This window comes from Lepisma saccharinum, chromosome 9 (genome assembly GCF_977018435.1).
Source record: "Lepisma saccharinum chromosome 9, izLepSacc3.1, whole genome shotgun sequence".
In the NCBI taxonomy this organism is placed as follows: domain Eukaryota; kingdom Metazoa; phylum Arthropoda; class Insecta; order Zygentoma; family Lepismatidae; genus Lepisma; species Lepisma saccharinum.
This window is the reverse complement of record NC_139237.1, coordinates 35,083,584-35,103,191: the sequence shown is the minus strand read 5'-3', so window position 1 is coordinate 35,103,191 and position 19,608 is coordinate 35,083,584. Positions and strand designations below refer to the sequence as shown.

General features: G+C 37.7%; 1 protein-coding gene across 3 annotated transcripts in view; it reads right to left on the bottom strand.

Moving 5' to 3' along the window:
* The window catches only part of LOC145991995 (uncharacterized), a 184,746-nt gene that overhangs the window by 37,147 nt on the left and 127,991 nt on the right, over positions 1-19,608 (bottom strand). The window contains exon 4 of one of the 3 annotated variants that reach the window (XM_083127991.1): positions 12,868-15,343. The exons of the other annotated variants lie outside the window; for them this stretch is intronic. Within the exon in view, the coding sequence (XP_082984117.1) occupies positions 14,080-15,343 (1,264 nt within the window). The 3' untranslated portion in view covers positions 12,868-14,079. Of the gene's footprint in view, positions 1-12,867; positions 15,344-19,608 lie in introns of those variants that run through there. 3 annotated transcript variants of the gene reach the window in all.

Genomic DNA, 19,608 nt, shown 5'->3' with positions numbered 1-19,608 from the left:
GAGGGACAACGTTGAGATGGACCTAAGGGAAATCGGTAGGGATGGAAAAGAGTATATAGAACTTGCTCAAGATAGGGAAAGATGGAAGGCCTGTGTTGCTGCAGCCATGAACCTTCGGGTTTAAGAAGGCTAGGGAGTTAGTTAGTTACGAAGCTTTCCATATTTCACCGAATTTGATGTCATTTTTGGTGCACCAGTCTGATGAATGCTGGTGAAATCTGGAAAGCGTGGCTTGTGACGTCACCACTAATGGACTCCATTGCAAACAAGACTACTTGCTGATTTGCCCGAATAAGTGGCTAAAGAACACACACTAAACATTCAATTTCTTTAGCCAGTTATTCGGGCAAATCAGTAAGTAGTCTTGTTTGCAATAGATACATTTGTTACAATTGTTATTCATTTTTTCACCGGACAGTTCTTGTAATTGATCAATTCACTCGAATACATGGACGATGGGTAAATGACACATCCTGGGCATTTGTTACCATTTGCACATATACAAGCGACTCGCTTCCAAAATACTGCTTCTGGAACGATTCGTTTCGTACAATGCATAAGATCTAGGATGGTAAATATGTTTGATTGATTGATTTGGTGTTTTAAGTCCTCTTTATGCACAGTAAGACTAATCGGGACTGGACCTACAGTTTTAAGTGGGATACGAATCACCAAGTGCCTCCACCGGGTGTTGAACCCGGGACCCCTCGATTACAAGGCGACGACGGGTAAACATGTTAATGACGATGATGAACAGATGTTACTATACGCTTTACATCAGTGGTTCCCAAAGTATGTGCCACAGCATCCTGGGGCACCGTAATTGACTTACAGGGGCGCTTCGAAATGTTCCAATATTTTCACTGAATTGTTAGTTAATGCTATGCATGTTTCAAATATGTGCTCATTTAGTACATTTTTACATATGAATTGTTTCTTAATTTGAAATACGTGTTTAATTTTTAACTTAAGCCATGCAATCTTACAAGTACCTGCACGTTGCAAGTGTTAGAGGGGGCTACATTCTTGGTGCCACGGAAAAATCTTTAAACACTAAGGGTGCCATGAAGCAAAGAACTTTGGGAACCCTTGCGTTAAATGGTCGAAAATCAATCTCTCTGAAGCATGGCAAAATCATGCTAGGAGGAAAAATACGAAACACGAGGGAAGAAGGAATATGAGCAATGTTACATTGACTGACACTTCAATCATAAGCATCGCAACAGAGTTATTGTGGGTGGGGGCATTCTGTATAACACCCAAATATCGTAATACACAAAATATTTTTCTTCTGGACTGGATGCGTCCTCCCCTCTGTCTCGCTAATGATGCACTTGCTTTCAATGCTGAATGAATGTCGTTGGTTAACATATGGTCGGTGTAATAGAAAGTAGATTGCGAAGTATGGTAGTCTTGCGTTGTACATACCTGAGATTGCATGTTATACTAATTAGTTTGTACTAGCCATTACTAATTGTAAATTATGTCATTAAAAGGGTGTTAGTTGAATAAAAAATCTTGGATTACTTCAAATATAGCGTGATTTTTGGGGGAAATTGTTGAAAATAAGTTGAACTGTTATTCTTTATTTTTTCAATTGAAGATGAAGTTACAAGGGAGAGGAGTAAATCTCCATTGAGTATAAAAATTTTATTGTGAACACCCATATGTGAACCGCATGTGACGCCACTGTTCTTCCTTACCCTAGAAACTGTTACGTTATTATTCATATTATTCAGGCTGGTATCTTTTGGAATATAAAAAGGGTTTACATGTTGTTACATGTTACATGTTGATGTCAAGTTACAAGTGCTACGAAGTCTAGTTCAGTGTTTTTGCATTCATCTGTTTACAGTCATACGCAGGTGTTGAAGACATTTGATGAAGAGATGTTTTCTACATGCTTAAGATTGCATTTAAGGAATTTTTCTTGGGTACTGCAGTGGTGTACCGGATTAAATTAACATAGAGATTTAGACTCGGTGAAGGTTCTCGTATAAGACTGGAGCGACTTGCAAAAACATGTCAACAGCTTCACACTTAGTGACTTTTGTAATTGTTAGGATCGGGTATATTTTTGTCTGCGGCCTGTCACGTCTTCCTAATTATATTTGAAATAGTTGTAGCGATTTACTGCTATTCACATAGCAAAATCTTACAACGTCCAACTCGTTGTGTTGGAAATTGCTCCGCTCAAAAATGGAGATAAAAAACGACGCATCATTTAATTCCCCGAACTTCCGTCAGATGGCGCCACTGACTATTTGCGAAATATTTCGCGGTAACCATGCCATCTGCAGCTCGGAAGTTACAGGAAGTGAAGGCAGTGTGCAGGTATGTGCGTGAGCACAGAACAGTATGTCTTGCACCTGGTATCGGCAATACACGTATTTGACTCGCTCCACCGCAAAAATATATCTCGGGATACGTAGTATGGACTTTGTCGTTTTCATAAACTCGTGATGAATTGCCGAGATTTGTTGAACATTAATCAAGACATAGTTACAATTTTTTTTATTTTTTTTTTAATATGGTGACGGTTGCAGAAATTGAAGCATAGGAAGGAACACGGCATTTGACAATTCGTATCCATCCAATGATATGGAAAATGGGAGAGTGAGGTACTTCGGTTTCCTACCATGAGGTACGTTCATCAAAGAGTGAAGGAAGTCGTCCATTGTCAGAACCTATAAGTTACGGCGCATAAAACGAAGGTAGGAAGTGAAAGTGTAGTTTTTGGTGGATTGTAGTGAGTGTCAAAAATGCCAATTTTTGCTCGACAAAAAACTACTCGATTTTCGTAACGTTTGTTTCAAGTGCTAAAAATAACTATTTTGTTACCGGACAAGTTCTGTTTTACTTCGTAAAAATATGTATATGCGCTTGTTAGAGAAAAGACGGGATTGAATCCTGTAATTGATACCAAAGGCGTAACCTTAGTGAAGCACGCAGTAAAATTAATAGTGTGTCACATGAGTGCGTGGAACCTAGTACAGTTTAAACAATGGACGAAAGTTCGTTTATTAAGTGGAAAAGACTTGTAGCATTTTTTGAACGCGTCACAAATAGTTACCTTAACAAATCGCGACGACGTCATAAAAAACAACGCTGTTCTACATCCCCCCCCCCTTTTTGGTATTCTGTCATTTTACTGGCGAATATGGCAAAGTAGTTAAATTAATTGGGTTTTTGAATGAGCATCTAGGAGGGTACCTTGTACAAAAATTGATGTGAAATTGTAGCAATTTATTGGTACGATTTTTTGCAGTTTATGCGCCTATGGTAAAATGATGAATGCGTTTTAAAATATTGAAATCAATGGATTTAATTTTTGTCTCAAAAGATGATTGAAGCATAGATACTAAAGTAAGATAACAAAAAATTGTATATTTCACAAATTTTTGGTTATTCACAAAATTTCCAACTTTTCCTTTTTTTTTTGTTGGGTAGTTGCTTTAACATTTTTGAAGTACAAACATAAGCGTACGAGTAAATGTGTTAAAAAAAACGGTCCAAACAAAATAGTATCTAGTCAACGTCTAAAGAGGCGTAATTTGTTGATTGATTGGGGTTACCCAATATTATCTAAATGTTAATGAGAACTTTGTTAATGATTTAATCAACGAAAAGCTGGTTGTGGTGATTGTAAAAAGATTATATTCATCTTGTTATGAACATTTAATTGTTGAATAAACTGCGTCGTTAAATTGTTGAAAATTGCTATCTGATTTTGACTTCGTATAAATTTAAATTTTCCCTTTATCACTGCGTGGTCGAAGATACAAAAAAAGAAGAGTAAAAGAGGAATTTATAGTGCATGTATTTGTAGTTTTTAGTGGAGGTGAATAATTCTAGATTACATACGGTTACTAAAACATATAACGCATTTTGGAAGTTCTTGCAGTAGAGTGTTCTTAATTTTCAGGATAAATTTGTAAACGGCAACTTCTTGTGTTTACCCCCATTCCCTCAAATCAAAGTTAAGGAATTGTGAAGTTTGTAGTCAACTTTGAGGTGCCGCGAACAACGTGGCAATAACCTCCACCCTAATTGATTTTGTAAGTTCGAACAAGGTGTTAAAAGTATACCACGGCCTTTTGAGGTAGCATAAAAGATCCATCCCAGTCACATCTTTGAAAATAAAAGCACCTTGGAAACTTGAACGTTACATAGTCCACCTATCACATTACACAAGGCAAAGGATTTCCAATAAATTAGGACTCAAATTCAAGAGTGTTCATTCTAAAAAGTCTACATGGATTTTCAACTGTCATGCAATATCAATAATCGTAAGAGAGGCTTGCGACAGATGAGATCGACGAATGAAGAACAAATGCTCTCTGCCTCGTTTCGAACATACAGACTGTAACAATTTATTTGCAATTATCTTTTGCCAATATGTAGCATAATATCTAATCGAGTCCGTGACATAATACAGAAGCAAGTCACTTTCAGAAAACAAAATTGTGTTAAGGGCTTTTGCAATAAAATTTAAAAATACATCATGTAAAAAGGATCAACTCATTAAGAGCAGGTCTCCGTGGCGGAGTGGTCCCCACAGAGCTTTACGATGCCGAGCGGCCAGGGTTCGAATCCCGGCCTGCACATGGATGTTCTTTGTGAGTGGTCCTTCATTAATATCATCATATCACTTATCCTCATCTTGGCGATTAGCCAAAAGTAGAAAAATGTGAAGAATAATAAATCAAATTAATCAATCCATCAATCAATGAATCATTATTAGGAAGTAAAACCAAATTATCCATACTTATATCGAGCGCCGAGCTGTATAGGCTGCTTGGAATGCACAGTGAGAAAACTAAAAACAACATCAAACCCTGCAAAGCAATATTCTCGAGCTGCCAAAGTGGCCAACTAGGTTTAGATGATCGGAACATGATCTTGCTACCAAAGGTTTAAGATTAGAGTTCCTGCCTGGACAAAAGTTAGCACTGGGTCATTCGATTCATCGTTATGGTTGTGACTTGCCTGGAAAGTCGGAAAGATTAAGTAAAATGAGAAAAATAGAAATACAAGAGGGTTACCTTAGAAACTGGTCCTGGTATCAGAAGCACGTCTTGGGTGTCTTCGGAAAATGTCAACCTTTCACTACAATGTATAATGAATAAATGTGGACAATTTAGTACGTGTTCTCGGTTTTCCTTTGCTTAACAATCTTTCTCGTTCGATGATAAAAGAATCAGCTACAAAAACACAAAATAAGGAAACTAATTCTCACATGTAAATGCAGTATGAATTACGAAAATCTCTGTTTATGAACCAAAGTAATTTGATATCGTGAAATGTTGAATAAATTTGCACAGACAAGCACCGAACTCCCTGTAATTCGTTTCCATAAAAAAATAATCTATATACAATAAAAATGTATGTATGTATGTATGTGTGTTTGTTTCGCATAACTCTCAAACGCCTGGAGCAATTTCAACCAAACTTGGTACACGTATCACTTGCAATCTTGAAAGAAATACTGTGGGGGTAAGACACTCCTAGGGGTGGGAAGGGGACATAAAATAGCATTCTGTTATGTGGAATTTTCGTGTCGTATCCTGCTAGTTATGCATCCTGCAACATAGCATGGCGAGGTTGGTTGCCTACACAGAAGGTGCGATATTGCTATCCTCAAGCAATTTAAGCACATATCACTTACAATCTGGAAAGAAATACTGTGGGGGTAAGACACCCCTAGGGATAGGGGTGGGAAGGGGGTGACGTAAAAATAATCGAAAACGACCGATATTAGTGTGGAATCCACAGTTTTCGGGGTCACTAAGATGAATGGTGACACTCCCAATGCCGTTCAACTCCAAGTTAATTTTACACTATACAATTCATGATTTTCCTGTCTAATAGAGGATTGGGATAAATAAATACCCGGGCAATGCCAGGCAATCAGCTAGTATTTGATATAACCTCAATAAGAGAGCATTTAAGTTGGCCCAGTTTGTCTAGACAGATAGAGAGAGAGCAAGTGAGAGACTTGTTGTAACAGTTTTTAATTCTCATGTTCCAATGGGATTGATACTACAGTATTGAAAAAAATCTTCAAACCTTCTTTTGTAACACCAAATAATTTTCCTCACATGCATTATCAGTTGTCGCTGAAGTTTATATGCAATACGTGTTTAGTGAATCTTTCTTGCAATTTTTTCCAGAATACCTATCGTATGTTGGTTATTTTGTGACCTTAGCCTCATTACGCTTTGCTTTGTGTTTCTTACGTGGGAGCTGTACATACAAATCCCGAAGTTTCTTAGTACCGTACGAATTACTCCCATTTCACCGAAACCTGTTTATCTGAATGCACACAAAATAGTTTACTTGCATGTAAATAAGATGTTTCGTTCAACAAAATGATGCCAATGTAGTTTTCTTTAAATACTATTATTTGATACAGCTCAGAGCTTGACATAAGTATGGGGTTAGTTCTTAATGAAGAGATGATCTTTTAATTAGTTTCATTCTGAATTAAGGTATGTTTAAACAAAGTCCACAAAGTCCTGCTACCATTACAATGAAACATAGCTCCTAAACTATATGAGATAAAGACATGCGGTTTTTCGCAACGTGTTCTACAGCTCTCAAAGTTTTAATAAGTAGTGGTATTTTATTATTAATATTTTATTTTTTATTGTTTTTTTGCAGATTATGTTGTGAGCCACAATGACGACAGCAAAGGGTGATGTTCTCTGATGAAGCCACTTTCCATGTGTCTGGACATGTTAACCACCATAACGTTCAGATATGGGGTTCTGAAAATCCTCACGTCATTCGTGAACATGTTTGAGCTATCCCAAAACTGAACATTTGGTGTGCTCTTATGCCGATTTATCTTTGATGAGGACACGGTTACAGGGGCTAATTAATTACTACAACATGATTCATGAATACCTACTCCCTCAGGTGTTGGAACTGCAGCCAAACATAATCTTCCAGCAAGATGGAGCACCTCCTCATTGGTCTCTAGATATGAGGGACCTTTTGGATAGACATTCCCCTGGGAGATGGATTGGCCGCGATGGACCAATCTCCTGGCCACCGCGCTCCCCTGATATCACCCCCTACGAAACCCCTGTTCCAGATCTTGTCACACTTCGTACATGGATTGCAGAAGTTCTCGAACAGGTTGACGCTGCAGCGTGTATGGATGGAGATCGAATATCGTCTCGACGTCCTGAGGGCAACTAACGGGGTGCATGTGCAAGTGTTGTAATTGTAAATAAAACTCTGAGAGCTGTAGAACACGTTGCAAAAAACTGCATGTCTTTATCTCATATAGTTTAGGAGTTAAGTTTCATTGTAATGCTAGCAGGACTTTGTGGACACCCTGTATTTTTAAATTTTATTGCAAGAGCCCTTAACATTATTTTGTTTTCTGAAAGTAACTGGCTCCCGTATTATGTGACAGACTTGATTAGAAATTACGCTACATATTGCCAAAGGATAATTTCCAAATAAATTGTTACAGTCTGCATGTTCGAAACGAGGGAGAGAGCATTAATTCTTCATTCGTCGATCTCATCCTCTGTTGCAAGCCTGTCTTGCGATTATTGATATTGCATGACAGTTGAAAATCCATGTAGACTTTTTAGAATGAACACTCTTGAATTTCAGTCCTAATTTATTGGAAATCCTTTGCCTTGGAAAGTTTGTAAGTACTGTAAATACTTCTTACAACATCGCAAGTATCAGCATTCTTTTGTACTTTGCTCAGGTAAGACTGCCATGTAATGCTAGTGGCAACCCTGCCACGTGTCCCTGGAAGTTAAGTCAGAGTGGTATTTTGCTATGTTGGGTTGCATACATACAGGATATATTTCAAGTGCTTATAGAGCAGAAACTAAGCGCTTTCGAGTTAAAGTATATTACATAAAGTTTCTTGTTTTCATATCTACCAGCACCCAAGCGGTGTTGAAGTTTTTTGCGACACACTGTATATATTTATATATATATACCCATCAATGTAATAAAACTAAAACATTGAGATAACATGAGATTTTTCTTTCCCGACAACTTTCACAAGGCTTTTGCCCCCCTTAATCAGAGGGTCTGCGCATGCCTATGGTGAGTGTATGTGTGTGTGTGTGTGTGTGTGTGTGTGTGTGTGGTGAGAGTATGTGTGTACTTGTATGTGTATGTATGAGAGAGAGAGAGAGAGGTTGATTGATTGATTTAGTATATTTTACTTCGCGTTTTGTGCCTCTTGGCTAATTTGCAAAGATGGTGATGAGTGATGAAATGATGAATGGACATTCACAAACAACCAAGCCCAAGCGGGATTCGAACCCGGGACCCTTGGCGTCGCAGCGTGATGTGCTAACCACTTGGCCACACGGTCTGGCATGTGTGAGAGAGAGAGGGACCCCATTATATCCACATAATGGTAGGAAAATGTCCAGAATATGTTCCAATCTACTCAATAAAAGATCATGGAAACATCATATTTACATCTCAATAACATCAAGAAAATGTTAAAATCAAGTGAAAAAAAATGTTCTTTTCATATCTAAATAATGTCCAGATAATATCCAAATGTAGTCCAAAAAATGTATTTTTCATATTCATACAATATCCAAAGTACATACAAAAATTGTCTAAATCAGAACATAATGTCTAGATAACATCCCACTTGATGTCCAAAACACTTCCAAAAGTAATCTGGAAACATCAATATCTTATCTACACTATCTACCAAAAAGTAATTGGGCACCTGTTCAAAATGGTTGTGTGGTGGTATGAACCCTGTTAGAACCTCGTGGAGCCACCTCTTGCTGCTACAACAGCAGCCACCCTGTCACGCATGCTCTCAGCTAGCTTGTGGAGGACGTCCATTGGAATGCGTTGCCATTCCTCTTGCAAGATCTCACTCAGTTGGACAATGGAATTTGGCCGCATCTCCCGAGACCTCACACGCCGGTCCAATGCATCCAAAAGGTGTTCTATGGGATTGAGATCAGGACTCTGTGCAGGCCAGAAAAATCGGTGAACAATGTTGCCAGCATACCACTGCATAGTAGCCTCTGAAACATGGCACCTAGCATTGTCATCCTGGAAGTAACAGGGGTCCATTCCGTAAAAACGCCACAAGATTGGGAGCATTTCATTGTCTAGTATTGCACAGTATGTCTGTGAGTTCATTGTGCCACGAACAACCACCAGTGGTCCCACACCGTAGTACGAGAAACAACCCCACACCATTACTCCACCACCACAAAATTTCCTGGTAGGCACTATACACTCTGGTAGAAGCCGTTCACCGGGTAGCCACCACACCCATACACGTCCATCAGACTGAAACAATGTGAATCTCGACTCATCATTCCACAGAACCACTTTCCACTGCTCCAGTGTCCAGTTGCGACGGTCCAAACACCACTTGAGATGCTGAGCTTTATTCACCTTGGTGATATGCGGCTTACGTGATGCTGCTCTTCCAGAATATCCGAGTTGGTGGGCCTCTGTTCGCAATGTTCCGATGGAAACTAACGCCCCTGTTGCTGCCGTAAACTCCTGTCTGATGGTAGCCATCGGCTGTGTCCTGTTTTTGACAATTTCACGTTTTAGGGTTCTCCGATCTCTGTTAGTCAGTTTTTTCGGTTGCCCGGAACCTTCACCATTGTCACAATGTCCATGCACCTTCCACTTACGAAGCACAAATGCTATTGTTGATTTGGGCCTGTTTAACTTTGCGGCTATGGCCCTGCTAGACAGCCCACTGAGGTGGCAGCCCACAATTATGCCCTTGTCAAAGTCTGATAGCTCTGCACTATGCGCCATCTCTTTCACAAGTGGTTCCCTTGCTCACGGAACAACATGAAGGCCTCACGAATCAAATTAGATACTAAATGATTCAAATTAGATACAAAATTAACCACCATCATAGGTGCCCAATTACTTTTTGGTAGATAGTGTATGTTTGGATATCCAATGGATCTCTATTAGATATTACTGGATATCGAATTACATGAATATCCCTGGGATATCCGATGGTTGTCTTTCAGACATCTGTGTGAGGTATGGGTCACAGAGAGAACTACGTCACACAACATTTTGGCGATATGAGGTCTCCAGATAAGAAACTTTCTAAAGAAAGATCCCTTCAAGAAGATCTACAAGTAGTAATGAAATGTTTTCTTCTGTCTGGTGTTCTTAAAGTCCATAACAAGGAGATCCACTGTCAAGCTGGTTTAAATAGAGTCCTTGTCATGCAATCAAACTCAAACAGGCGAGTAAAATGTTATATGTGACAAATATTATATGACCGTCACTTGAAATTTGAAAACAATGGGTTGCATTAATAAATAAACAAGTACATGCTCTAACCATGGTGGACTAGGTGATCAACAAGTGAGCATATGATAAATATTTCATAAGAACATACTTAGTCACACATAAATGGCAGTGTACCAATATACTCAGCATGAGTTAAGCTGGTTGCACCCTCCTGCCACATTGACTTCTGTGTGAAAAACTTGCAAAATGCTCACTTACAGCTTTTCCTCAAAGTATAAGTATGGTTGATTGATTGAGTTGGTGTTTTAAGGCTCGACTGGACTTTGGAAGCCTTAAGGGCGATTTTTTCAAATTTACCGTTGTGATATTCCAAAATATGAAAAATTACATCAGCTTAGAATAATTTCTAGAGCATTGATGTCAATTTTCACGTAGTTTGCTTTCACTGTTATCTACATACAGGGTGACAATTAATGAACTATATGAAATAAAATGGAAATTAGTGACAAACCACGTATTAGTGACAAACTGTATTGCACATGTAAACGGCGCTACAGACATTCGGATTTAGGTTATGACATATTCGATATGTCTGCCATCTCTTGCGATGATGTGGGGCAAATGAACAGCAAAATTCTGCATGACCCGCTGAAGTGTCGAAACATTGATGACCTCCTGAATGCAGTTTTCAGCTCGGTAATGGTTTTGGGGTTATTTCTGTGCACCTTGTCCTTAACATAGCCCCCTTCCAGTGGCCTCTGGGTACCCCAGGGCCAGAATGCGGTCCCCAAAATACTCCTATAGAACATTTTCACTTGCAAATGGCCGACATCAACACGTTGCGTGCGCATACGCATACGAATTCCCATCATGCCCTGTGACCAGCCACGTAGTTTGGACGTCATCACGCGAACTGTTCAGAAATTAGGACGGTTTTATTTCATATAGTTCATTAATTGCCACCCTGTATTATCAATAGTTTAATAGACTTACTTAATCGTGAAACTATTGAGAAAATCTAGGTAACAGTGAAAGGAAGCTACAGAAAAATTCACATCAAAACTCTAGAAGTAATTCTAAGCATATGTAAGTGTATGTTTTGGAATATCACAGCGGTTTTTCAGATGGAGAGGAAAGTTTTTAAAAATTCGCCCTGACGGCTGCCAAAGATCCAGTTGAACCTTGAATCTTACGTCCACTTTATGCACAGTAAAACTAACAGGGACTGACACCATATCCTTAGTGAATGAAGACAGAGAATCTTCGAAATGAATGGGATTTAACCATTAAATTGTGCAATGCGGAATTTCTAAATCTCACGTAAGTAATAGGGACTGGACCTACAGTTTAAAGTGGGATCCGAAACACTGTGCCATGTGTCTCCACTGGGTATCGAACTCGAAGTATAAGTATGGGAATGAGAGTGTCGTCAAAGAGTGGTATTTCATGGTGAATACCTGCAAGTTCAACTTACTTATATCCATAGGGTATATTCTCAAACCTCATTTTCAGAACACTGTTCATCAGAGCAAGATGTCTAACTTATTCAATTAAAATAACTTGTTCATTTTAACTGCTGGCTCTCTCTTATTGAACAGAGATGAGTAAAACTTTAGTGTAGGGGTTTTCAAACTTTTTCCTGCTGTGGCTCCTCTCAGCTGCCAAAATCAACATGAGCTTTCCCTGAGTATTAATAAATACATATTACCATGAAAGACCAACAAAAAAGATCTGTAAAATACAAGTAATGAAAATATAATGTGTGATTAATGCAGGTCACGCACAATTTCGAGTTTATAAACTGGTGTAAATTCAGTCAGCAAAACGATATCCACAAGAAACAGGGATAAACATAAGCAATTAAAAAAAAACTGGAAAGTATATGGTAATAACAGGCATATTGCAATTTTTAACAAAGTGGCGAGCTTACATAGCTACTTGAAAAACACAAGTAAGGGGGTCCAATCTCAAAAGCCAGGAAACAGCGGTGACAGGAGTCGATACGCTGACCACACATCATCCAATGAAAGAGCCACTTTGACAGAGCCTGCGTCATGTTTCCTTTTCTTTTTAACAAAATTTGAAAATCCAAGGCACATCTCATACTGGATATTTATTAAGCAACGTGTGTTGCAATAATTAAGGGGGAAAATGTGTTCAGCCTCCATATCAACTCACATTTTTTAAAAAATTGGCCCCTGGGATCGACTTTTCATGTAGTTCACTAATATTATTGCTTGCTGCATGAATTGATATAACAAAAGTATAAGAAATGAAAACCACAAACATATAAGAAAACATTTATATTGTAGAAAGCAAAACTTGTAAATCAAAATATTAGTGTACACAATGTATCTAACTTCTTTACTTGCTATGAATACACAAATAAGAACAAGAGAACACATACTGAACAAACAAATGCAAGGATTCTCATTTGTTTCATATATAGTACACAAAAAGTTATATTTCGACAGAGCTTTTATACAGAAAGCTATGTTGTAATTCTGTCCTTCATTACTTATTAAATTACAATGTGATTCATCATTTTATAAAGTAACTGTAAAATATCAAGTTTTGGCATTTTGAGTGGCTTTCCTGCCATTCCAGCCTCTAGTCTTTATTTGTGACAACTTAATTACTGAGATGCAACTATTTGCATATACTTTCAGTTTTCTTAAAAAAACCTTTCTTTTAATGTTCTGCACCCTTAGCGTAAAGAGATTTAACATTGTGCTGAAAAATCTGATTTATGTTTTAATGGTTATATGATTGGATCTCCAAGTCTATGAGAACATCGAGAAGAATGGTATTGATTTCATTATTCTAACATTCACTATCTCTGCTGACCATCATTAATTAACTTCTTACATTTTCTCATTTCCCCTTAATTCAATTAAATCGTCAGTGTCCGTTTTTGGCAAATTCTTCAGGGTATTCTGGTTGGATGTTGTCATAAAAGTGCACAGAAATACAAGATTTGTCTTTTGTACTTTTTTCATGTAGGATTTAGAGAATATTTCACCATGTGCGTATGAAAGTTTAGGAAACTACTCTCTACATTCTAATTGTTTTAATCTTCAGAAAAGGATCATACCAGATTCTGAATACTAATCATGGAGCATATTGTGGTTACACAATGAAAACAGCATGAACTTTTCAAATCCATTACCGTCGGAAGTTGAAAACCATAACATTACTTCTCATCCAAAAAGAGCCAGTGAATCATTTTCACTTTTCAAAGTTCATCTCTACAGTCCCGATTTCTCCACTTCCTGCACCTCACACGTGACAACCACTACATTAACATTATTTATTAATTGCAATAACAGTCTTTTCTACATTTCAAAATCTGGTTGGATCAAAATCTCAACATAAATGTTACTCATGATGGATGCAAAACGTCGTCCGGATTAACATATACTCACTGACGTAAGTTTGAAAAGTTTTAATACTATTTTACATATTTATTTTGTATTCAATAGTGAGTAATACGCACTTCCTTATCATGTTGTTAATGAAGACAGAGGGTCTTTGAAATTAATAGGGTTTTACCTCAAGTTGTGCAATGCGGAAGTGTGAAATTTCTAAATTTCACGTAAGTAATAAAATGTTACTATAACTTTGAAAGCATGCCTTTTCCTATTCTATATTGAGAAGAATGGCATAAGAGAATTAGGAATAAATTTCACTCTTGGTTGTACAGCATCTGCTATGCATTACTTTCTGGCAAAAGATGATAAGATTTTCTTTCACTTTTTGTGATCCTGGATATAGTATAAGAAAGAGGTAAGTTGTTCGGTAAGAGGCTTGGAAGACAAACGACATGTGTTAAGGTATATCAGAATGAACTTTTAGATGTCTCTTTAAACTTGAATTATCCGTGTACATTTTACCACATACTGGACATACATAGGGTTTCTCCCCAGTATGAATTCTTAAATGTAATCGAAGGTGTGACTTTGTCCCAAATGATTTGTTGCACTCTGAACATACATACGTCTTCAATCCAGTGTGAATTCTCAAATGCCTATCAAGATGTCCTTTCTGTGTAAATGCTTTGTTACAAGTAGAACACACATGTGGCTTTTTTCCAGAGTGCACTACTAAATGTCTCACAAGATCGCGCTTTGTTAAAAAGGCTTTACCACAAGTTGAACAAACATACGGTTTAACTCCAGAGTGAATCTTCAAATGTCTCAAATAATATGAATTTACTAGAAATGTTTTCATGCATATTGGACAAGTATACGGCTTCACTCCAAGGTGACTTTTCAAATGACGTTGAAGTCCTCGTTCCTTTCGAAATGCAGTATTGCATATTGAACACATATAGGGTCTATCTCCAGTATGAATTGTGGAATGCCTTTCAAGATGTTTCTTCTGTCTGAAAGATCTGCTGCATATGGAACAAACATGTGGCTTCAAACCAGTATGAATTCTTGAATGACTTGATAGAGCCCCTTTCTGGGTAAATGCTTTATTGCATACTGCACAAACATATGGCTTCACTCCAGTGTGAATTCGTGAATGGCTTGCAAGAGCTGGGCTCTGGGTGAATCCTCTATTGCATACTGTACAAACATATGGCTTCTCTCCAGTGTGAATTCGTGAATGACAGTTTAGTGCTGTTTTATCTCTAAATGTTTTATTACATGTTAAACACACAAACGGTCTTTCTCCAGTATGAATTCTTGAATGAATTTGGAGATTTGATGACCTTGCAAATCTCTTGTTACATGATAAACATACATATCGTTTATGACTAGTGTGTGATATGATGTGCTCTGTAAATGAGCATTTGTTATCAAATACTCTGTCACAATCATTGGAAGTAAAACCCCTTTCAAGGCTTGAAGATGTTGCAGTTTCACATAATTTTCGTGTGGATTCGGAATGAATTGTAGCATCTCTTATATCAGCCAATGGTCCTACAGATTCTTCTGAACTACACGAGTCAACTGTGGATTGTGAAGTATTTGAACCTTGGATTTTTGTAACTGATATCTGGTATACTCTTCTGGATTCAAAATCTTGATTATTATCCTCATAACCTTGAGGTGTGACTCCTCTGACAGGATTCTTCAACAGGTACCTGAAACGAGATATTAACTGCGTAAACACATTTGATGTATGTTAATAATAAAAAGCAACCTTTAAATTTGTTTTATGGGGCATTATATTTCTATATAAATGGAGTAGGGGACCACAATTAGAATTAATAATGTTGAGTTTCTTTGTGTGTTATTATTATTATCTATTAGTTCAGCATAGGATACATCTCCCACTTATGTTGAACATAATATAGTATGAATCGGAAAGAAAACAAAAGGAAATCTAAAATGAAAATCTATATACACACAATATTTACGCTAATTTATGCACTTGATTTATATTTTTTCTTCAGTGAAATAAATTAATCTAAATGTCAAATTCTATAGTTTTCAATAGTTTGTTCAGTGTGTCCTGCATTCACAATGCAGGTGGAAACCTATGCATGTTGACTCTTGATCTCCGTGTGTAGAATAGTTTTCATTGTCCTGCACTGGGGCAGCCTACATTAAAGGTTATAGTTTGTAGAAGCTCAGAACACTGATAGTCATGTTTAATCAATTTTTATAGGAAAATGACGTCACCGACAACTCTTCTGCTAAATAAAGTGTCAAAACCAAAATAGTTTCATAATGTTTTGTAGTCTTTCTTGTGATAAACAAAAAGAGATTTAAGAGATTTGAGATTTAAGTCCACTTCATGCATAGGAAGACTAATCGGGATGGGGCCTACAGTTTAAACTGGGATCCAAACAGCTATGTGCCTCCACCAGATATCGAACATGGGACCTCTTGATTACAAGGCAATGACGCTACAACTGTGCCATTGGAGAGGCAGAATTAATGATATGTATATTAAGTTCATCCCACACCATAGCAACAAGATCTAAGGCATCATGCTTTGGGCTACAACTATGGGACACGTGCAGGTTCGAGTATCCTGGGGGAACCGCAACAACTCTTCTGCTGAGATTTCAGCCTGTGTATAAGATTGGTGGCCACTCACTATCATGAGGAAATTGAGGAGCTACAAATGAGTAGCATAACCTATGCCTGTTTGCACCAACCTTGTACTAACTTGCGAGTAAAAAGATCCGTGGGTCAGGGTAATCTTTGAATAACGATCATCTTCTGTTGCACCATCATCAACGTGTAAGGTGCGATGAACATAGTGAGTCACAAAACTATGGATTAACTCCAGATGAGAAGCTAGCCTCAAAGCAAGTGCCAAAACATCAAACAGATGTGTGTGATTGGGTACTCCTTTCAAGGTGTGGTTGGTGGGGATCTACACGTGGTGTGGTAGGAAACAAGGAAAGGATGGAAGTAATGGTACCTCGACGTAGGTATCCTAAACAGTGTCAGGGAACGGGCATGAGAAAATTTCAAGCATGGAATAAAGATGGGGAAAAACATATTTATGTGAATAAATTTTGATATGCACTCCTCACAAAAAGTTTGAAATATTGTTATATTAGGTATTAGGTGATAGGCACAGCCTTGGTTGCAGCAACATGTGGTATCTGTCTGTCTGCTAGACTTTCTTGTGCTTTCGCTCACATATGCCAGAGTGCCTTACACCTTTTGTCTAATAAAACAATATTCCAAACTTCTTGTGAGGAGCATATTAGTGCAGCTAGCAATTGTAGTAAGTGGTGTTACAGTTATATTTGTTGTAGCACTCCCGATTGTTTTTCTATAGCTAATGTTTACATTGCTACAGGTTTCTGGGTGTAATTTATGCTTGTATTGCACATGCAATTTTGCAAACTATCTACAGCAGAATATGTACAGTAAACATCTCCCAAAGAATATACATAGTAACATACTATATATTTCTCGCTTTTGAGATGCACAGTTTGAATCTATTACTTTCTATTTAACATTTATTTAGCTAACACTGCTTGTTCTTCTCGGTTACTGATGACCCTGAGAGCAGTGCAGATCTTCCTTAGTCTTGTATACAATATTGGTATTTCTGATGCAGTGTTTCCAATTCAATATCGCATCCTTTTCTTCTTTGGGTGTAACAGGTGAGGCCCTTCATTTGATTTTGAGTGTACATGAGAAGATATGAATTGTTTGAAGTTAAACAACTTGTACATCAAAGTGTATAGCAGCATATTTCTTCTTATCCTACTTATTCGAAGAATATTTCAATTACATACTTTTTTATGAACCAAGAAATTTTCGTAAAAAATTCAATTCAAACTTTGCAGCTTGCAATATATTCAAAAGTGGAGAAGTAAATCCATAGCTCAGGGAATTTTGCCATATTTCTTAAAATGTGAAGGATTAAAGATAAAGTTAAATTCCCATGAATAAAACACTGTGCTCCAGCCACCTGTAAACCCTCTCCCCCACCCCCAGGTTGCCCTCGGGAAACCTCACTGATAGTGAGACCCAGAAACACTTTACACGGGGACAATGCCGGAAGAATTCCAACTTTAGATTAATCTCCTCAGAAATCGAACCTGGGATTACCACGCGGCTGTCAAGATGCCCTACCGACTAGACCACCAAACAAACAAAAAACAAAACTGTTGGTTAGTGTTGCCTAGTGATGGAGATTGGTTCTTGGCGTATATTGAGCTTTGATGACATGACCCATTCTCCATACACCACACATCTCCAAGGGATATACATTGTATATCCACAATTCTGGATATTCAATAGATATAATGGAATATACAGAACTGGATATCTATAACTCATGCAATTCTGTATATCAATAATATAGATAGATCTTGTCCAAAACTTGATATCCACTAATGGATATAAGCAGGATGTGTTTCGGATATTAGAAAATGAACCTCGTAGATATTTTTCATATTTTATCGTGCAATTAAAACAATAATTGCACTTATTTAAGAATTTATAAACTTATTTATTTGTTATTCTGTTATTAGTGATTGAAACATCTTTTTACTTAGATCAGAAATGCTACAATACAATGGAGACTAAAATCGAGTCAATACTAGCTCATAGTGTCACAAATCTCCAAGGGATATTCACAGGAAATAAGATCCATGTACATTTATTAGCAATATCCATTATCTCTCCATTTAAACTCCTCCTCCGGATATTCAGAGGATCACTTGTGTGGCAATTGTCTGTGTCCCAGTGAGTCACACATGCATGCAAGTCAAGGTGAAAGTTCGTTTATGATGATTTATTTGTGTCCCGCACGTTGTCGCCAGTTTGAAATTAGGAAGTTCTGATACGTGCACGTGGCAGTTTAGAACAAGCTCAATACTCTGCTATCATGGATATGCATGTTAATATAAGACATTTTTCGGATGTGTAGACATGTGAGTGAGTGTTCTTGCATGTCTGTTCATGTTTTGTGTGTGTGTGTGTGTGTGTGTGTGTGTGTGTGTGTGTGTGTGTGTGTGTGTGTGTGTGTGTGTGTGAAAGAGAGAGAGAGATAGATAGATAGATAGATAGATAGAGAGAGAGAGAGAGAGAGAGGTAGGTTGGTTGCTTGGTTTGGTGTTTTAAGTACACCTTATGCACAGTAAGGCTAATCGGGACTGGACCTACAGTTGGGATCCAAACCACTATGTGCCTCCACCGGGAATCGAACCCGGCACACTTGATTACAAGGCGACGACGATACAATTGTGCCATTGGGAAGGCCAGAGAGGGAGAGAGGAAGGATCCCATTATATCCACATAATGGTAAGAAAATGCCCATAATATGTTCCAATCTACTCAATAAAAGATCATAGAAACATCCTTTTTACATCCCAACAACATCCAGAAAATGTTAAAAACAAGTAAAAAAAATGTTCTTTTCATATCTAAATAATGTCCAGATAATATCCAAATTTAGCCTAAAAAATATATTTTTCGTATCCATACAATATCCAAAGTACATACAAAAATTGTCTAAATCAGAACATAATGTCATAATGTCTAGATAACATCCCACTTGATGTCCAAAACATATCCAAAAGTGATCCGGAAACATCCATATTATATCCATTTTTGGGAGGGGACATCGAACAGATGTCTATTGGATATTCCTGGATATCGAATTGACATGAATATCCCTGAGATATCCGATGGTTGTCTTTCAGACATCTGTGTGAGGTATGGGTCACAGAGAGAACTACGTCACACAACATTTTGGCAATATGAGGTCTCCAGATAAGAAACTTTCTAAAGAAAGATCCCTTCAAGAAGATCTACAAGTAGTAATGAAATGTTTTCTTCTGTCTGGTGTTCTTAAAGTCCATAACAAGGAGATCCACTGTCAAGCTGGTTTAAATAGAGTCCTTGTCATGCAATCAAACTCAAACAGGCG